General features: G+C 52.2%; 1 protein-coding gene across 1 annotated transcript; it reads left to right on the forward strand.

Annotated features, from left to right (window-relative positions):
- Positions 1-24: 24 nt before the first annotated feature.
- LOC124464460 (zinc finger protein 407-like) lies at positions 25-12,762 on the forward strand. The gene is made up of 4 exons (XM_047016325.1): positions 25-1,211; positions 3,352-6,589; positions 6,793-7,060; positions 11,678-12,762. Exons 2-4 carry the CDS (start codon positions 3,416-3,418, stop codon positions 11,794-11,796), a joined length of 3,561 nt encoding a protein of 1,186 aa, XP_046872281.1. The 5' UTR covers positions 25-1,211; positions 3,352-3,415; the 3' UTR covers positions 11,797-12,762.
- Positions 12,763-19,730: the final 6,968 nt, after the last annotated feature.

Genomic DNA, 19,730 nt, shown 5'->3' on the forward strand with positions numbered 1-19,730 from the left:
GTTGAATGAAAACAAATACATTGTATCAGTAGGTACTCAACCCTATTCTTTTTATGCAGTAGAGAACTGCAGTGCGTGAACCTTAACTAGGCTCTCAACAATATACAAGGTTTGATGTCTAAAATGTGCTTTAAATATATAAGGAACAGAGTTGCTGTGGTTGGTGTTTTGCGTAAATTCACTGATTGGATTTACGTGAATTAGTTGGTGAATAAGTGCGCGATGGTTAATCTTTGCCTAACATGATAGCTCCTAAGGGAGCGCGTGTCCAAGACTTCCAACTTAAAAGACAGGTAGTGGGGAAAAAATGAATAATGAGCCTAAAGACAAATGGGGAGATGAGGGCGGCATCCTCAACCATCCATGTCATATAATTGTGACTGTGATGAATTAATCCAAATGACTAGTAAAGTAAACACTGGACTCAAAGCAGGATTGCCATTCATCAAACCCCTGACCTGACAAGCTGCAGCATCAGTTTAAGCACTAGTGTTAATCAATCTTTAGACTGCAACACTGTACCACAGACGTCAAACAGAACTAGCAATTAATCAAAGACAGACCATTCGAGAGTAATGATATGAAATATATTTGTGTTTCTGGATGAGGGGTATTATGGTGTCCTTGCATATGCAAGCTAAGCTAAACTACAACACATTCAGAAGGGAAAGCTGCGTCGTAATTTAAAAATGTCTTCCATTTGGTAGGCTACAGCCTAGATGAAGTAGAAAGGACTGGGCTGAGGTAGGATACTAGTAGGCCTATTTTACAAATATAGTCTACTCTAGTATCCTAGTTATTTTCCAAGTGCTTCAGTAAGACATATTTACAGCCTACAGCGCTCCTATAAAGACGATCAACTAATTCATATTCAATATAGTATTTGAATGCAAACAGTGACCGTTCATACGGAGAAATACCACAGTGCCTCCCACATCATAGTTACATTGGGATAGCTGATACAGGGATGTTCGACATTAACATCATCAATGATTTTGGATAACTATAATTGCTTACAAAACTATGTTGACTGTTGACCACCTAGTACTTGCCGCAACTGTACTCTCTCGTGAGAGCAGTCAGCTGATCTCTCTTCAGCTGATCCAAAGCCCGCCTTAATTCGATAGAGTGACGTGCAGTACATGCTACGGTACGCCATTTGTGACCAAGAGCAAAACGCGCAGACATTGGAAATACTTCCATATTTGCAGGTAAGACCTCAACACATTGCCACATCAAGTAATTAAATAGTGGTCTATATTTATCACGACATTGGGGATATTTGTAACGTAGTTACGTATGTTGTTTGTTCTCTATGTATGAGTGTCTTAAGGTCGCTATTAGAGGCCTTTTTGGGCCTCTGTGCTGCCGTCGTTTTCTGAGCCTAAGAGCAAAGAAGTCCCGCCTCTGCTTTACTCTGATAGGGCAATTGAAACAATACCTTAAAATTATTGGGTCGACCCAAGTGAAGTGAACCAGCAAGTTCGTATGTCGCTAACTAAATCCATGCAAAAAACGCGTTTGAAAAGCTATCCGCTAGTGAGCTAACCGGACGTGAATATTTCAGAAAGTTCTCCAGCTAGCAAACTACGTAAACAATTGATAGGTTATCACGATATGCACACGACAGCTATGGAATATAGCAAGCGAATATGTCAATGAAAAGAATTTCATCATATCTGATTTGTCTGTCTTGCCATATACAGACTAGCTTTTGCTGTCTTTCCGGATACTAGCTTGTGGGCTAACTAGCCTGCAAAGCCCGCTCATACCTAGCCCAGCCTTTCAGCTTGCCAAACTAGCTACTAGTTGTGAAGCCAATGTCGTTGGCTTCTTTGCTAATTTACTCAAATTTGTAATATTTCAGCAAGTGGGCTGGAATTCTAATGAAACATTTACATGTATTCATCTAGCAGACGCTTTTATCCTAAGCGACTTACAAGAAAGAGCTTTACAAAAAGTGCATAGGTCAATGATTATAAACAAACGAGATAGCCCCCAAAACATTGCGGTTAGCCAAAACATGAAGCATACATTGCGAAAAACAAATAAACACCACTAGCTAACGTCAAAGACGACTAACCTTCATAGTATAACCACATTTAGTTCTTATATTGCCTGTCTCCCTTACACTCCCAGTCCCATGCACCTATGTAACCCACCAAGGAGGGGTTCGTCTCATTCCAAATCGTTAGCATCACGCACTCCACAACGCTAACTATCAGAACGAAGCACCGAAGGACTCAACAAGAATATAGTGCTAAAAACTTGCCAGGCACTGATATGTGTTGTTTTTTCCCTCCTCTATGCCTACTGTATTGCACTGACGTGTATGTTTTATTTAGTATTATTTAATTGTATTGTAAATAATAGAATAAATATATTTTCCTTGTATTGCCCCGGCTGAAACCCCTGCCTGTGTTCAGTAATAAGAACACACTGTAGCAGACATGGAAGCTAGGGTACCCATGTAGCACTTTTTCTATTCTAGTAATATCTAATTCAGAACTATATAATGTATATGACCTACTCATACTTTTAAGTAACAATGATGTACCTCAAAACATTAGTTGGATAGTTATCCATATGTATTACTATCTGACAAATATTAATATGTTTTATTGATTGTCGGGTCATAGTTCTTAGTGTGTGGCAGGCAGCAAGTACATCTTGAGGACAGATTTGTTTAATTGGAAAGGTGATTGTAAATTATCACCCACTACTTTTAAAGCTTGACCAGACATAAAATCCAATTGACCTAGGGTCGGCCAAAGTAAAAGGACGAGAGCCATAAACATTTTACAAGGGGGAAAATAGTTTTAAGTAAGGTCAAGTCGGTGCAAAGTTCAGTGTTATAGAGAATTAACTTTTGGCATCGTTATGGAGATAGATTAGCCTGTAGATGTGCTTTGCAATCATCTCCACATTTTCAACTGAAGCCTCCAGCCAGAAATCTTTGGGAATTAAGTTTTGAGAGCAAAAATGTGAGAACACATTCACTTAATGACAAAATCAGTCAAAAAACGGAGAGGGAAGAAAAGTAATGGTCAAGAAATATGAGCTAGAAGCTGCAATAGACAGTTCTTTAATCATTCCCAATCTATTTTCATCACTGATTATGCCAAGATTTTTTCATTTTTTATGACAAACAGTTTCACTTGAAAGGCACTAGATGGCAACAAATAGCTGTTCATATACTGTATTTATTTCGTCCCAGATCATTCCAATATTTTATGTAACTCTTTCTTACCCTGTTTCAACACTTGGTCATTTTAATGGTGGTGTATTGAAGTTAATTATTGTTAGTTAGTTAATATGTTAGTTTATTATATGGTGTGTTTTGTTTGGCAGGAAAAGGATCAGAACTTTTGACACAGTTTGTCGCTTCTGCTGGCATCTGCACATGTAAATCAACATGGACAGAAAGTTACGGTCAGACACAGAGGTTGCCCCGGGCAACAAGGGTCCTGATGCAAAAACAAACACACAGGAAATGGACACTGCCGGTCCCTCGGCACCTAAGAGGGCAAGGCCTGATGAGGTCACCGATGGAAGTCACAGTGAAGTTGGTGCTGAGGGGGAGGAGTCAGACCGACCAGGTGGCGATGCTGTCACCAAGGTGACAGACGACGGCTGCACCTGCCCCATCTGCGACTTTGTGGCCAAAACTCCAACAGCCCTGAAGATCCACTCCAAGAGGAAGCACTCTCGCAGAGGGGGCGGCCGCACCGGCGTCCAGACTCCCGCTAAAAAACCCCAACCACCTCCTGACCCAGCCCCGGAAGACGGCCACCTCCACGAGGACCAGTCCAACGAAGGTGGTCAGGGGAGAGGTCCAGAATCAGGGTTAGACCGACAGAGTGGCGCCGTGGAGCTGGAGCCGGCGGGTGACACGGGCTCCTCCACAGGGGAGTTGACCACAACAGACAAACCTGCTCCTCCAGAGGACCAAGACATGGAGACTGGAGGCTCAGAGACGGAGGACAGGCCCGGAGCCAAACACCAGCCAGCCCGGCAGCCCCAGAGCCCCACCCCTCCCAGGAGGCTCAGCAAGCGGGCCCCCAAGCCCAAGCACCCGCACAGCTGCTCCTACTGCGGCCATGAGTTCAAGGACAGGCCCAGTCTGGAGGTGCACATCAAGAGACGCCACACCAAAGAGAAAGACTACTCCTGCCAGCTCTGCCGCTATGCCTGCGCAGCCAAGTGTGACTACGAGAAGCACTGCCTCAGTAACAAGCACAGGAAGAGGGTGGAGGAGAACACCCCAGCCAAGGTTACCAGCCCCCCAGCGGAGCTCCCGGGGGACGAAGACATCACCGAAGACGAGCAGGCTGAGGTCCAGAGCAGCATTGCCAAGACCACCTCCACCCTCACTCCCACACCCACCTCTCCCCAGACCCAGACACAGACTCAAACTCAAGCCCAGACTCAGGCCCAGGCCCAAGTTCAGACCTTGACACAGGTCCAGCCCCAGCCCCGTGGGCCCAAGCGCACCCTGGGCTCCAGGTTCCAGCTGCAGTGCAGCAGCTGTGAGTTCCGGGTCAGCAACGTCACCCTCCTGGAGAGCCACACCCGGCTGAAGCACCCTGCAGAGGACCGCCTCCACTGCCGGCTGTGCCGCTACTCCTGCGCCACACCCGAGTGGATGGACACTCACCTGGCCTCCGAGGGCCACCAGCGGCAGGTCCGGGAGAGGGACCCCGCCACTGCCACTACCCCCCCCGAGGAATGCGTGGCGAAGGTGAGCCGCGACAAGGCCGGGGAGGGCGCACCGACGGACGACGCGGCGTTAGCGGAGGCCGGCGAGGAGGCGGGCGGCGGCGGGGCGGCGCTGTTCGAGATGGACGCGGAGGCCGAGGAGGCGGTGGAGGCGGCCAAGGCCGTCCTGGAGGAGGTGGAGGAGAACATGGACGACAGCAAGCCCCCCAAGAGGAGGAGGGGCCGGCCCAAGCTGACCTCGTCGACCACGTGTAGCTACTGCGGCCTGGCCGTGTCCAATGCCACCAACCTGAGCGTGCACGTGCGGCGCAAACACAGCCACCAGTACAGCTTTGCCTGCCGCCTCTGCAACTACAACTGCGTGACCCGGGGGGACATGGACCGCCACCGCGTCACCAAGAAGCACACGAAGCGCGTGGCGGAGGCCGGCGGCGAGGACCAGACCATGACCGTGGTGTCGGGGTGCCAGAGCACAGGAGAGGGGAAAGGAGACAGGGAAGGAGAGGGAACAGGAGACAGGGAAGGAGAGGAAAAAGGCGACACGGAAGGAGATGGAAAAGGAGACAGGGAAGGAGAGGGAAAAGGAGACAGGGAAGGAGAGGGGGAGGCAGAAGGAGAGAAAGAGGGAGAGAGAGAAGGAGAGGACAACGCCGTCCCCGGGAAGAAAAAGAGCAAATATGACGCGGTGAACTCCTGCCCTCACTGCGACTTTGTGGCTCACTCCATCCCGTCCCTGGACCTCCACGTGAAGAGGAAGCACACGCGGGAGTTTGAGTTTGTGTGTCTCGCGTGCAGCTACTATGCCGTGACGTGCCGGGAGATGTCCCGCCACGCCTCCACCGACAAGCACAAGCAGAAAAGCCAGATGTACCTGGAGCAGGAGAGGAGCTTTAGGACCCAGGAGGAGCCCGGGGCGCTGGAAGACGAGGACGCGCCTGAGCCTGAGCCCCACCCTGACGAGGTCTCATCTACCACCACTCCTGTTGAGGACTCTTCCCCCTCCTCCAACGAGCCTCAGGCCCAGCCTCAGCCCCAGCCTCAGCCCGAGCCCCAGCCCACAGAAACGCCCAGCGAGCAAGAATCCCCGAGCCCCGCCCGGCCAGGAACCCCGAGCGATGAGATGACCGACAAAATGGCAGAAGAGGGCGGGGCTGAGGTAGACGGGATCAATGTCGTGGTGGTCTGCGTAGGGTCTGAGGACGGGACTTCTACGGATGACGTCACGGAGCCCGTCCAGCAGGACGTGGAGCCTCCTGAGGGGAGCGCGGGGGAGCCTGCGGAGGAGGAGGCAGCAGAGGCTCCCGTGAGCCAGCCTTCCCCAGAGTCAGGCCCCCACCCGCCCCAGGAGCAGAGCGGGCCACAGGCTCCAGGCCAGGTCCAGGCTGAGCGAGAGGCCCAGGCCCAGGCCGCCTGCTCCGACGTAGACATGGACGCCTCCGAAGACAAAGACGACGTGGCGCCGACGGACAAACAGCTGGTCCGGGCCGTCCCCTTCGACGCCTGCATCGTCTCCATCAAGTCCCTGTCGGAGAAGGAACGGGCCCTGCACGAGCGCCTCGCCAGCGAGGGGGAGGCGGGCGGCGGCCCGGCGGGGGCGGCGGCGGGGGGCCCTCCGAGGGGCCGCAGGTCCCGCCTCCTACCGGGCGGGGCCAACGGGGCGAGGAGGAGGGCCGTGACCCCCAACCCCCGCATCCGCTGCGAGGACTGCGGCTTTCTGGCGGACGGGCTGAGCGGCCTGAACGTGCACATCTCCATGAAGCACCCGTCCCGGGAGAAGCGCTTCCACTGCCTGCTGTGCGGGAAGTCCTTCTACACGGAGAGCAACCTGCACCAGCACCTGACCAGCGGGGCTCACCTCCGCAACGAGCAGGTACGTCCCGGCCACCGCCACCGCCACACCTCCACGGAACGCTCCGGAGATCGATCGCTCGATATTTCACGATTTTGATATTTCACCCGTGCTAAAACCTACGGGGTCAGGCTCCCACGAGCTTCCTCGCGACATTGATTCCACGTGTCCTAACGTTCATGCCTCCCCCCCCCCCCCCCCCCCCCCCCCCCCCCCCCGAGCAGAACAGCATCGAGGAGCTCCCTGAAGGGGGCGCCAGCTTCAAGTGCGTGAAGTGCACGGACCCCTTTGAGACGGAGCAGGAGCTGTTCCGGCACATCAAGGAGAAGCACGAGGAGCTGCTGCGGGAGGTGAACAAGTACGTCCTGGAGGACACGGAGCAGATCAACCGCGAGCGCGAGGAGAACCAGGGCAGCGTGTGCAAGCACTGCGGCAAGGTGTGCAAGAGCAGCAACTCCATGGCCTTCCTCGCTCACGTCCGCACACACACCGGTACGTATGGGGCGGGGGGGGGGGGGGGGCGTCGGCTTTCGGGGGGGTCAAAAACACACACACACACACGCGCACGCACACTGGTACGTATGGTGGTAGGCTTTCGGTGGTTGAAAACACACACACTCACCACACCACACACTGGTACGTATGGCGGTATGGTCTCTAAAACACTCACACGCGCCACACACACGGGTGAATATGTCAGTACTTTCCTGGTCTGAACCGAGGGCCTCAGTCTGTGTCTAGTATGGTTGCAGTCTGAGCACCAGGTCAGTGCAGAGCACAGGGGAAGGTAACTCAGACTGATTGAGCTACAGAGCAGGTCTGCTAATGGATCCCAGATTGGGATTCCCAGCGCAGCGCCTGGTCAAAGACGTGGCCGTCTCATAATTGATGTGTCCATTACCAAGACTCACTTGTAATTATAGTCAATAAGTCTCTGTAAACGTGTTTAAGCTAGGGCTAAAAGCATTGGAGGCCCAACGAGAGGTGGGCTAATAATTTAAAATAATCAATGCAGACGTATTCAAAGCCCTTAATTTCCCTTGTGTGTGCGTGTGTGTGTGTCCGTGTGTGTGTGTTTGTATGTACTGCGTGTGTGTACGTGTCAGCCTTCATGGCTAGCTGATTATCCTCAATCCATTAAGATGAATCTTGTCATTTGTAATGCTAAGCAGCGCTCGGCTCGCCAGGTCTGGGACGGGGGGGAGTGTCCGGCAGGTTCAGGATGGAGGGCGCTCCATTACTCTTCCCTGACCATGTGTATTAATTGCTTTTAAAATCAACTTAATGCAGGAACGAGATGTGAGGGCGCCATCAATAAATGCCCTTCTCCGCTTCCCCTGGTCCATCCCCCTTTCAGCCCAAACCCTAATGGGACTTTAATTGGAGTACATGGTGTGTCTCTGTGTGTGAGTGTCTGTCTGTGTGTGTGTGTGTGTGTGGTGAGACAGCTGCTGTAGCTATTTCAACGAGGGGACAGCTAGGTAGGACATAGGGACCGGCAGGTTGATGTTAGAGTTCTGTAGACGGACGGGGGCCTACATGGACCCACGGCGGGCCTCGGAAGCCCGGCCGCCCCCCCCCCCCCCCCCCACCCGTAAACCTCTAAGCCCCGCCCTCCCTCGTCTCCACGCTCCTCCCGTCAGCTGCTGCTGTTCCTCTGCCTGGCGTCCCGAGACGCGGGGCCCTACTTAGGGAGATGAGCCCAGCGCCAGCCAAGGGCACGGCTGAGCGACGGCCTCGTGCCTTCTCAGGTGTTTTTCGGGAACAATCGGGCCCGGGTAATGTGATTGCTCTGTTTCCTTCATTCGCGTCCGTTCACTGGAGGAACGGCCATCGCTTCAGCCCCCCCCTGACAGCGTACGCTAGTTATTATGAAAGCTAAGTTTGCTCATTACATTGAATGATTCACCTTTGGTGAGTTTGCGTGTGTGTGTGTGTGTGTGTGTGTGTGTGTGCGAGGGGGGTGGGGGGAAGAGCAGGTCCAGGGTTCTTTAATTAAGCCCAAGTTTTTGATGGTGGGGGGAGGCCGCAAACTGATTCGTCAATTTGTCCTCCCAGTAGGAAAAAAAAACACACACACACTTGCATTTTGCCAATGAGGATGCGACTGGATTTGCATTTGGAGCTAAATTGGTCACTTTTTCACTGGAGAGAGCTGTCTGACCTTCTCTGGGCAGGGCTGGGCTTCAAAGAGCAGAGTAATAGACACACACACACACACACACAGACACACACACACACATGCAGGAGGAAGACTTAACTGCTACAGGTGGGCCAGGCCTGTTGTGTTATGTTTGAGCGATGACTTGACGTCATATCCCTGTAGGAGAGCTTCTCCTGCAGCTCGGACACACAGTCTACTTCAGATCGGCCAGTCTAGACGCTCTCTCTGTACTCTGGACACCCAGCCTTCACATCTGTACTCGAGGACTGAGATGGAAAGGTGGATATGTGGAGGGCTGGAGGAGGAGCGCTCTCCAGAAGTGGAGGATGGAGGGCTGGAGGAGCAGAGAGGTGGAGGATGGAGGGATGGAGGAGCAGAGAGGTGGAGGGCTGGAGGGGTGGAGGGATGGAGGAGCAGAGAGGTGGAGGGCTGGAGGGATGAAGGAGCAGAGAGGTGGAGGGGTGGAGGGATGGAGGAGCAGAGAGGTGGAAGGCTGGAGGGATGGAGGAGCAGAGAGGTGGAAGGCTGGAGGGGTGGAGGGATGGAGGAGCAGAGAGGTGGAGGGGTGGAGGGATGGAGGAGCAGAGAGGTGGAGGGGTGGAGGGATGGAGGAGCAGAGAGGTGGAGGGCTGGAGGGATGGAGGAGCAGAGAGGTGGAGGGCTGGAGGGGTGGAGGGATGGAGGAGCAGAGAGGTGGAGGGCTGGAGGGATGAAGGAGCAGAGAGGTGGAGGGCTGGAGGGATGGAGGAGCAGAGAGGTGGAGGGCTGGAGGGGTGGAGGGATGGAGGAGCAGAGAGGTGGAGGGCTGGAGGGATGAAGGAGCAGAGAGGTGGAGGGGTGGAGGGATGGAGGAGCAGAGAGGTGGAAGGCTGGAGGGGTGGAGGGATGGAGGAGCAGAGAGGTGGTGGGGTGGAGGGATGGAGGAGCAGAGAGGTGGAGGGCTGGAGGGGTGGAGGAGCAGAGAGGTGGAGGGCTGGAGGGGTGGAGGGATGGAGGAGCAGAGAGGTGGAGGGCTGGAGGGGTGGAGGGATGGAGGAGCAGAGAGGTGGAGGGCTGGAGGGATGGAGGAGCAGAGAGGTGGAGGGCTGGAGGGGTGGAGGGATGGAGGAGCAGAGAGGTGGAAGGCTGGAGGGGTGGAGGGATGGAGGAGCAGAGAGGTGGAGGGCTGGAGGGATGGAGGAGCAGAGAGGTGGAGGGCTGGAGGGGTGGAGGGATGGAGGAGCAGAGAGGTGGAAGGCTGGAGGGGTGGAGGGATGGAGGAGCAGAGAGGTGGAGGGCTGGAGGGATGAAGGAGCAGAGAGGTGGAGGGCTGGAGGGGTGGAGGGATGGAGGAGCAGAGAGGTGGAGGGCTGGAGGGATGGAGGAGCAGAGAGGTGGAGGGGTGGAGGGATGGAGGAGCAGAGAGGTGGAGGGCTGGAGGGGTGGAGGGATGGAGGAGCAGAGAGGTGGAGGGATGGAGGAGCAGAGAGGTGGAGGAGGGAGGGAGGAGGAGGGGGGGCGCTGTGAAGGGGGTTTCCTTCTCCCAGGAAATGAATTAGTCATCGGCTGTCTCATCAGAGCAGTGAGTGCCGTGCCACATGCGCACGCTGTGGATGGCAGTATTAATCTAACATGACACTGCATTGATGGTCCATTTCAGTTAGGCGCTCAGCTGTTTAAGTGAAGTGGTGGAGTATTAATATGATAAGATGTTACTTCTATCTTCTCTCTGCCACGTCTCATCCTCTTTCACACGCACACACACACACACGTACATACACACACTCGCGCACACACACCCTTTGACACGCAGCCATCTGGCCAGGCGTGGTCCCCATGCGCTTGTCTCTCCCCTCACCTTAGGTTTGAGCTGTGTGTATGTTTGTGCGTGTGTGTGTGGGTTATGCATGTGTGTTGAGGTGAAACGAAGAGGCGGGGACTTGCTGCTGCTCATGTGTGACCCTCCCCTCCTCCCACACACACACACACACGCACACGCACACACACTCACACACAGTCCGTGGGCCTTGTTAGCACAGCCTAGCCTTTCAATCTTTGTTACCGGTTTAAAATTCGACATGTCATGCTTCTAGCTGGCTGTTAGTGAACCGTGTATGAACAAATTAGTAATCTACACAAAGTGCTTCATCAAATCAGCGTCCCCCCCTGAAATAAATATGGCTGGCTAGAAGAGGCGTGGAGATGACTGAAGCTGCCTGTTCCAGAGCAGAGAGTCACACAGGGGCCTGAAGCCTGTGTGTGTAGCTCAGCGCTACTCTAGAATGTGTGTGTGTGTGTGTTGAAGTGAATGGCACAGTTTGTGTACTCCGTACCTTATAGAATATAACCATTTTTGGATCCTCTCTTCTCCTCTCTCCTCTCCCCCTCCCATCCCCTCTCTCCGCCTCTCCTCTCCCCCTCCCATCCCCTCTCTCCCCCTCCCATCCCCTCTCTCCGCCTCTCCTCTCCTCATCTCCTCCCATCCCCTCTCTCCGCCTCTCCTCATCTCCTCCCTTCCCTGTGTTAATGACAGTGATTAGGAGTCCGGGTAGTTAGAGGAGGGATGATGGAGCGAGGCAGTGATGTGCTCTCAGGATTGATCTACGTATTCTCCCTGACCTTTTAAATCCCATTTACTCATCCTGAGAGAGAGGAGGAACAGGTAGAAGGTGAGAGAGAGATAGTGGGAGAGAGAGAGAGATAGTGGGAGAGAGAGAGAGAGACATAGAGAGAGAGAGAGAGACAGAGAGAGACAGAGAGAGACAGAGAGAGACATAGAGAGACATGGAAAGACTCCATGATCTGGGAAGTGTGGTGATAAAGTGTTGGGTTCTGAGGCTGCGTTGCACTCGGCTGGAGACCCTGTTAACCTTTTCAGTTTTGAAGGCGTGCCTGTGATTGCACATTGTGGCCACATCTTGGGTCCAATTAATGAAATCAACCAATCCTCTTGGCTCGTTCTGCAGGGTCGAAGCCGTTCAAGTGCAAGATCTGCAACTTTGCGACCGCTCAACTGGGCGACGCCCGCAACCACGTCAAGAGACACCTGGGCATGAGAGAGTACAAGTGCCACATCTGTGGGTGAGTCAGTGTGTGTGTGTGTGTGTGTGTGTGTGTGAGGAGGGGGGTGAGTCTAGGTCTCCCTCCACTCTCGACTGCCGTCTCATCCACATGGAAAAGACGAGGAAACGGTTGCAAACGTTGTTCCTTTAAAAACACACATACAGACACACACACATCCAACCCTAACACCCTACATATCCCATGTGTTAAATATAACCAACATCCTAGGCTGCTTTCTGGTCTTGGAATGGAACAGATGTTCTGTGCGCCTGGTTCCCCTGGTGACTTCCCCCCGGGTTCCCCCATGTTCTCAGGGACCGGGGGCTTTGTAGTAACCCTGTTCTACATGGAACATGGGGATTAACTGAAGGTTCACATCCCTGGCCTGGATGCAGTTATCTTGTTTTCACTTACTGTTTTCTCAGTCGTCATCTGTTGTTCTGTTTGTAAAGCTTTAGTGAGAGACTTCCATTCTTACTGACATTTCTAGGTTGCTGTTCTCCTGAAGTTGAATGGCCCATGTGTGTGTTTGTTTGCGTGTGCGCGCGTGTCTGTGTGTGTGTTCATGTAGGTTTACAGGCTCCTGCTGCCGTGCACAAACATATTAGATCGGGACAAACAGTTGTGGTTGCACACAGCTTCACCTGTAATGAGGGAAAACACTGCTGTTGACCCTCCAGCTAAAACCTTGCTCACACACACACACACACACACACACACACACTCCCACACATATGGAGCACTCTTGTAATATGCCTTTAAATGGGACTACTAAATACAGATACTGGTTTCACAAATCATTGGATTAGAAGAGCTATGTGCTGTCACTGCCTGCCCCTGGTGTGCGTGTGTGTGTGTGTGTGTGTGTGCGCACGTTTGTGTGTGTGAAGGTGACTGATCACCACCGACCTCTTCTCTTGACTAAAGAGCAGCAAACAAAGAACACACCAGAAACAGGCTCATTAAGGAGACAACCAACTTTGTCTGTCTTTCTTTCTTTCTTTCTTTCACTCCTCGCTCTTGCTCTTGCTCTCTCTCGCTCTCTCTCTCTATTTCTGTGTTCAGGTGAGGCATGTATGTCTGTATGGCTAGGGCTGGGGAGGGGTCTGCTTTAATGAATTCCCCCCAAAATAATAACACAAACCACTCATGTATAAAATGAGACAGACAGGCAGTGGTTGAGAGACAGACAGGACGCGGCTGAGACGGGCGTCTGAGAGTGCCCCACTGCCAGGCTGGTATCGTCACAAGAGGCACCAGGCACATGTCTCTGCTTGGGAGGCTGTGGATGCTGTAGAGGCTGTGGAGGCTGTAGAGGCTGTGGAGGCTGTGGAGGCTGTGGAGGCTGTGGAGGCTGTGGAGGCTGTAGAGGCTGTGCAGGCTGTGGAGGCTGTGGAGGCTGTGGAGGCTGTAGAGGCTGTGCAGGCTGTGGAGGCTGTGGAGGCTGTAGAGGCAGGAAATCTGAGGGGCTGGCAGGTATGGTGGTCTGGAGGAGGTATTGTTGTGGCATCTCATTAACACATGCAAATGAAGGCCAGGACGGATCAGTCCCCCTGACCTGGCGGACTGTCACACGCCACCGGGCTGTGTCTCTCTGTCTGTCTGTCTCTCTGTCTGTCTGTCTCTCTGTCTGTCTGTCTCTCTGTCTGTCTGTCTCTCTGTCTGTCTGTCTCTCTGTCTGTCTGTCTCTCTGTCTGTCTGTCTGTCTGTCTGTCTGTCTGTCTGTCTGTCTGTCTGTCTGTCTCTCTGTCTGTCTGTCTCTCTCTCTCTCTTTGTTTCTCTCTCTTCATCTGTCTTGCTCTCCTCCTCTCTCTCTCTCTCTCTCTCTCTCTCTCTCTCTCTCTCTCTCTCTCTCTCTCTCTGTGTCTCATTCTCTCTCCGTCTGTCTCTCTCTCTCAGTCTCCTCCTCTCCCTCTGTCTCATCTCTTTCTCCTCCACTGCCCCTCTCTTTCTTTTCTCTGTCACTCTTCATCTTCTGTCTGCACCTCTCCGTCGCGGAGCCTCCCTCCAGAGAGGGAGCCAGAGAGCAGCAGACTCCATCCTGCTCTGGGGTCCTCGTCCAACAGGATGCCCCTAATATTACATCTGGCCGCCGTGACAACCCCAAAATACAGCCACTGATTGATCTGTCCTAATGTGGCCATAACAACACAACCTGCAGGAACAGCAGAAAACCCCCCAAATTGCCCGCTTGCACACACAGCACCATATTCTTCATATTTAATTGGTTTGGAAAAGAGGAAGCTGTTATACGTTAGGTTTGACGTCGGCTTCCTGTCCCGGCTCCCATGGTGTAGGGGGTGTTGCTCCCACAGTGGGGTTAGGACTTTTAATGAGCCGCTCCTCTCCTCCATCTCCTCCATCATCCCACTGAAACACCCTGGATTCAGCACTCCCTCCCCCCCGCCCTCGTCTCCCTCCCCAGCGAAGCCCTGGACAGCCCGGTGCTGTTTGTAGGTGTTAAATTATGCATCAGGAGAGTAAATGCTGTGAGGCATTGGTTTAATATCTCATCCTCCCATACCTCACTGGGGTTAGAGACATTACCCTCGCCTCTCCTTTCTTCTTTTCTTTTCTCCTCTTCTCTCTCTCCTCTTCTCTTCTCTCTTCTCTCCTCTACTCCTCTTCTCACTCCTCTCCTCTCTACTCTACTCCTCTTCTCTTCTCTCTCTCCTCTTCTCTACTCCTCTTCTCTCTCTCCTCTCCTCTTCTCTACTCCTCTTCTCTTCTCTCTCTTTTCTTCTCTATTCCTCTCTTCTCTCTTATTTTCTCTGCTCTGCCCCCCCCCCCCCCCTCCCCCCGTCTCCTCTCTTCTCTTTTCATCTCCAGCTTCTTGATAGGTCAGATGCTGCCCTTCTTGTCATATTTCTGCCCAGCCAAACTACTGGGCCAAACTGGATCTGTTGCTCCTCCGAGGAGAGCGGCGAGAAGGAAGGGCTGAATAAGAGAGGGAAGAAATGTAAGGAGAGCAGAGGACAAAAGCGAGGGAAAGTAGCTGTCCCTAATCAGCGTTGATGCGACGTGCTGTTGTGTGGATGCGACTGTGAGCTGGATGGACCAGGCTTGTGACTGGCTTTTGTTTCTCTCAGAGTGTGTGTGTGTGTGTGTGTGTGTGTGTGTGTGTGTGTGTGTGTGTGTGTGTGTGTGTGTGGGCCGGGCCCAGAATAGCTGGGCAGCACCGCTCTGCTGGATCATCTCCAGTAATGGGTGTTAATGCCCAGGCCTGAGTGATCCTGAGCAGGCCGTCCCTGTGAGGCAGATCTGACAGGAGAGCAGCATCTTAGTGCCCTGCTTATTCTTGGGATAACTCTGCTATAGCCTATTGTCTGTCTGTCTTTTTCTCTCCTCTCCCCCATCTCTGTCTCTCCAGCTCTCTCTCTCTCGCTCTAATCCTCTCGCAGAATCTGGTTATAACTATTTTTATGTGATATTGCCCTCCCTCCTCCAGTTCAACATGTCTGCCCGTTTGAGATGAAGAAAGGGATCCCTATGAAGATGATTATAATGTCATTCCCGTGATCTCGCGCCGCCCCCCGAAGTAATTGTACATCATCGCTTCATAGCGTGTCAGAGCCACGTCGCCGGCATGCAATTAAAACCCCCTGAATATAATGCACCAAATTACAGGCTGTCACGAACGCGAACAACACACTCGGTGTTTGAGTAACACTTAATCATCACGTGCATTAGCTACTTCGTCTGATCTCCGCGCTCCTCCAGAAGGGTCTGAAACGCGCCACCGGTTGTTAAGGGGCTGGGGATTGTGTCTGGGGTATGACACTTAGGGTATGTATTTATATTAGGGTTAAATGTCTGAAAGCTACAAAATGATGTCGTTTTATTTGACAAAGAAATGAGCGCCATGTGTGTGCGTATGTGCGTGTGTGTGTTCGCGCTCCAAAATGGTATTCAGAAATACTAAATGTGTTACCCGACAAACAGATGTAAACATGTTGAATATTTACTCCTGACAAGTCACTTACGCCAGACGTTCACAGTTTGCATAATTTATTTGCATTTTTAACAGATTTTTATTAAAATGCTGCTGAAGTGTGTCCTCCCTGAATCAGAAGTCCGGTCTTTAGCCATGTTTAACAGCCTGCCCTTACGGAGACAAATTATCATTAGGCCTATTCCTTTATTTTCCGATAGAGAGACAGACGTGGTATTTGTTCCCATTAGGAAGATGTATCCTGTTTACTGTTTTGGACGGGAGCGTCCTGCCAGTTAGGACGCTCCTTGAAGCAGAACAAACACATTCTGCTCTGATGTGCTTAACCGAATTTAGCGAGCCATTATAGGGAATGAAATAAGTAAAGATAAAGGTCATTTGGAAAATAATGCAGAAAGGCTGGTCTGGAAAGGTTAAGTATGCGGCCATCGAAGCTGCCGCGACGCTAACGAGGACGCGTCTCCTCGGCGCGCTCGGCATAGCGGTTCTGACGGAGCCGCGTGTCGCTATCCTTCTTAGTGAGAGGGACAGCTTTACAGCTGGTTAGATTCCCTTAACAGGACAGAACACTGCACAATGGATTAGATGTGTTTTGTAGCCCTGGGCTGATGTTTTGTTAAATTAACGTTTTTTCCCCCCATTTTCTTTCTGGAGGAAATAGGCAAAACACCCTCTCACACATGGAATGACACAAACACAAACACACCCACACAAACAGCATGACTAAACCATACCAATGAGACAGCAACTATCACCGCGAGTTGCACCCAGATTAGAAGAAAACAAATCTCAATGTTTCCCCTGAAAGAAACCTGTATAAAAACAGAAAGAAAACAACATTCAATCAGGGCTCTTTAATTGTTATGCGTATTCATGATCTGCTCTGCTCAGCTATCTGGAGACAGTGTGCAACAGTGCATCAAATCCACAGCACTGAAGACTTAGCAATATGACACAATGTGATTTTCGATATCAGATTTACACTTCCAATTATGCCCGTTGAAGACTTTGGGGAGAGAGAAGTGTGTGTGTGGTCCGTCTGGTTCAAGGGAACGTGAAACGTATGGTTGTAGTTACTCATGGAATGGGCCTTTCTTCTGTCAGGGTGTTCTCCTACCTGGACTCTCTCTCTCTCTGTCTGTCTCTCTGTCTGTCTCTCTCTCTCTCTCTCTCTCTCTCTCTCTCTCTCTCTCTCTCTCTCTCTCTCTCTCTCTCTCTCTCTCTCTCTCTCTCTCTCTCTCTCTCTCTCTCTCTCTCTCTTTCTGTGTGTCTCTCTCTCTGTGTGTCTCACTTTATGATCTAATCGGGCCCAAGATGAGAAGCAGTCCCTACTGGCCCCTTCTTTATTGGTCTCTGAACCTGGTTGGGGGGAAGGGGCGCTTATTATTAAACCCTCCTCTTTTAATCAAAATAATGAATAAAACAAACAAACATTAGTGGGAGGCAGGACCCGCAGCAGACTTACGCAGCACATTCAGTCTGGGTGGGGTAAACAGGCCCTTAAACTGACCACAGAGAATACACCGCACACTGCATACAGCCGACTGGTTCTCCGACTCGAGCTACAGATGATCTCGTCTGGAATTTGATGTTATTGAGGATCAGTCTACTGTCGATCAGGAAGTACGCACGCCTCCGGCCCCTCGCCACGCAGACCAAGGGTAACCTGTGGAGGCTCCGCCGGCCGGCCCTGTTCCTCCACGACAGCCCCGTGTCCCCTGGCAGCGCACTCCCCGCCCGCCTCCCTCCCCGCTCGCCCGCCCGCCCGCCCGCCCGCCGCTGCTCTTTGTCCCAGAGGGAGACCCGGCACAAAGGAACCTCAGCCCGGGCCGCCTCCCCCCCCCCCCCCCCCCCCGGCTCGGAGGAGATGTTCCTGTCTGAGCCACGCGGAGGGCTAATGGAGCGCCAGTTGGATTTAGGAGGCGAGGGGCGAGATGAGTTAATGAGTGATTAACAACAGCAATTAAAAGATGAAGAGGAAGGGGGGCGAGGGAGATGGCGGTAATAAAAATATCAGTCCTTTCTTTGTCAGAAGTGCCTGTGTCATCTATTGTGCACTTATTAAAAACGGGTAAAGTGAGTGAGAGAGAGAGAGGGGGGGGGGGAAGCGAGCGAGCGGGAGGGGGAGGGAAAGCAAGAACGATGGCAAGGAACAGGGAGAGGGAGAGGGAGAAAGAAAGATAAACGGGGAGATGGAGGAAGAGGGGGAAGGAGAGAGATAGGGAGAGATGAGACGGAGGGAGAGGGAGAGGGAGGAGAGAGATAGGGAGAGATGAGACGGAGGGAGAAGGAGAGGGTGGAGAGAGATAGGGAGAGATGAGAGAGGTGACAGAGGGAGAGGGAGGAGAGGGCTGTGCTCGGTCCCGGCGCCCCGGCGTGTTTGGGAGGGTGCCCGCCGACGGAGCGGAGGAAGGCTGTAACTCATGTTTAAGTGTGGGGCCGTGTCATTGCAGGTCCACACTCAGGCATTTCTGTGTTGACACCCATCGGGACGGCGGAGATCTTGGCAGTCGGGAGTAATTGAACTTAATTAATGGGATGCATATTTGATGGAGGGAATAAAATATCCCAGCTCAGCAAAGTGGAAAACGGAGAAGATTTAGAGGGAGTTGGAGGTGGAGGGGAGAGTCATTTGTGCTCCCAGTTACTGCTGCTTGAGATCCAGCGAGAAGGAGAAGCCGGGAGGAGGGAGCTGGAGAGGAAAACGGAGGGAGGGGGGAGGGCGGGTGTGATAGAAAGAAGTACTACAAAGTGAGAGGGAGGGAGGGAGTGAAAGAGGGGAGGAAAAGGGGGGAAGAGTTGGGCTGATAAAGATATGATAGAGGAGGTGAAAGTTGCAGAGAGGCTGAGGAGAGGAGGAGGAGGAGGAGGAAGAGGCAACGTGTTTTCTGTCTGTGAACGTGTATGTATTTGCATATGTCCGTGTGTGTGTGTGTGTGTGTGTGTGTGTGTGTGTGAAGTCTTCTTCAGTAGAGAACTGAGAGGCTGTGCTGGGGCGAATGTCCAGGTGAGGAGTGATGTCACTGCGATGAAAGCCAATCAGAGTCACGCAGGGTCTGAGGTCATTGATATCCTGACCGAGGCCTGCTCGCTCTAGACAGACACGTGACAGTGCTTATCAACTTAGTCCACTGGCCCTGGTGCAGCACACTTTTTGCCCCCCTTATTTCATCCCCCCCACACACAGACACACACACACCTATTCCTGTGTGGCTTGGTGATGGGCTGTCACACTGGTCTTAATCTCCCCTGGCACTTTTTAATTGACTTCCTGTAGGTTCCGATTATTGCATGGCAGGGTTACCGTGGCGATGCTTGATACCATCCTGGAGAGTGGCATCACAGACGACCGTGGCTCACAGCTGATCAGCATCCTGTCCTCTCTATTTCCTCCTGTCTGTCTGTGTCTGTCTTGCCCCCTCCCTCCCTCCGTCTCCCTCTGTCTCCCTCTCTGTGTCTCCCTCTCTCTCTCTCTCTCTCTCTCTCTCTCTCTCTCTCTGTCTCGCTCTTTTATTTGACTCTCTTTCTCTGTCGCTCTTTGTCTCTACCTTTGTCTCTTTCTCTCTCTCTTACCCCCTCTCTCTCTTAATCTATCTTTACCGCTCTCTCTGTCTCTCTATCCTCTCTCAGTGACAGCTAGACGTATTAAAATGGCAGGGAGGTCAAACACAATCATTTTTTTTCATCGTTATAATGGAGTTGATGCACCTGGCTCGCTGGTTGACTGGCTTGCTGGTTGGGTGCCTGGCTGGCTGACTGGCTGGTTGACTGGATGGCATAGACCTATAATTAGAGCTAGTGTTCAGCCTGTTTTCAGTAATAGCAGTATAATTGGAATGTTTTGCTGATATGCTATCCTATGATCTATGAAGTGATATAAGCAGAACCTATAATAACATATGATGGATTGGTAACGAAGAAAAAATGAAATTACATCAACCCAACGAACCAATCCGAGCGACACACCTCCTCGCCAGTTGGTCTGATTGGTTGCTCAATTGATT

This window comes from Hypomesus transpacificus, unplaced genomic scaffold (assembly GCF_021917145.1).
Source record: "Hypomesus transpacificus isolate Combined female unplaced genomic scaffold, fHypTra1 scaffold_350, whole genome shotgun sequence".
In the NCBI taxonomy this organism is placed as follows: domain Eukaryota; kingdom Metazoa; phylum Chordata; class Actinopteri; order Osmeriformes; family Osmeridae; genus Hypomesus; species Hypomesus transpacificus.

What these genes read in the sequence shown, in the direction of transcription:
- LOC124464460 (XM_047016325.1), top strand. Translation starts at nt 3,416, where the DNA reads ATGGACAGAAAGTTACGGTCAGACACAGAGGTTGCCCCGGGCAACAAG. An exon ending in CTCACCTCCGCAACGAGCAG is followed by an intron (nt 6,590 to 6,792) that starts GTACGTCCCGGC and finishes CCCCCCGAGCAG; the next exon opens with AACAGCATCGAGGAGCTCCC. An exon ending in TCACGTCCGCACACACACCG is followed by an intron (nt 7,061 to 11,677) that starts GTACGTATGGGG and finishes CTCGTTCTGCAG; the next exon opens with GGTCGAAGCCGTTCAAGTGC.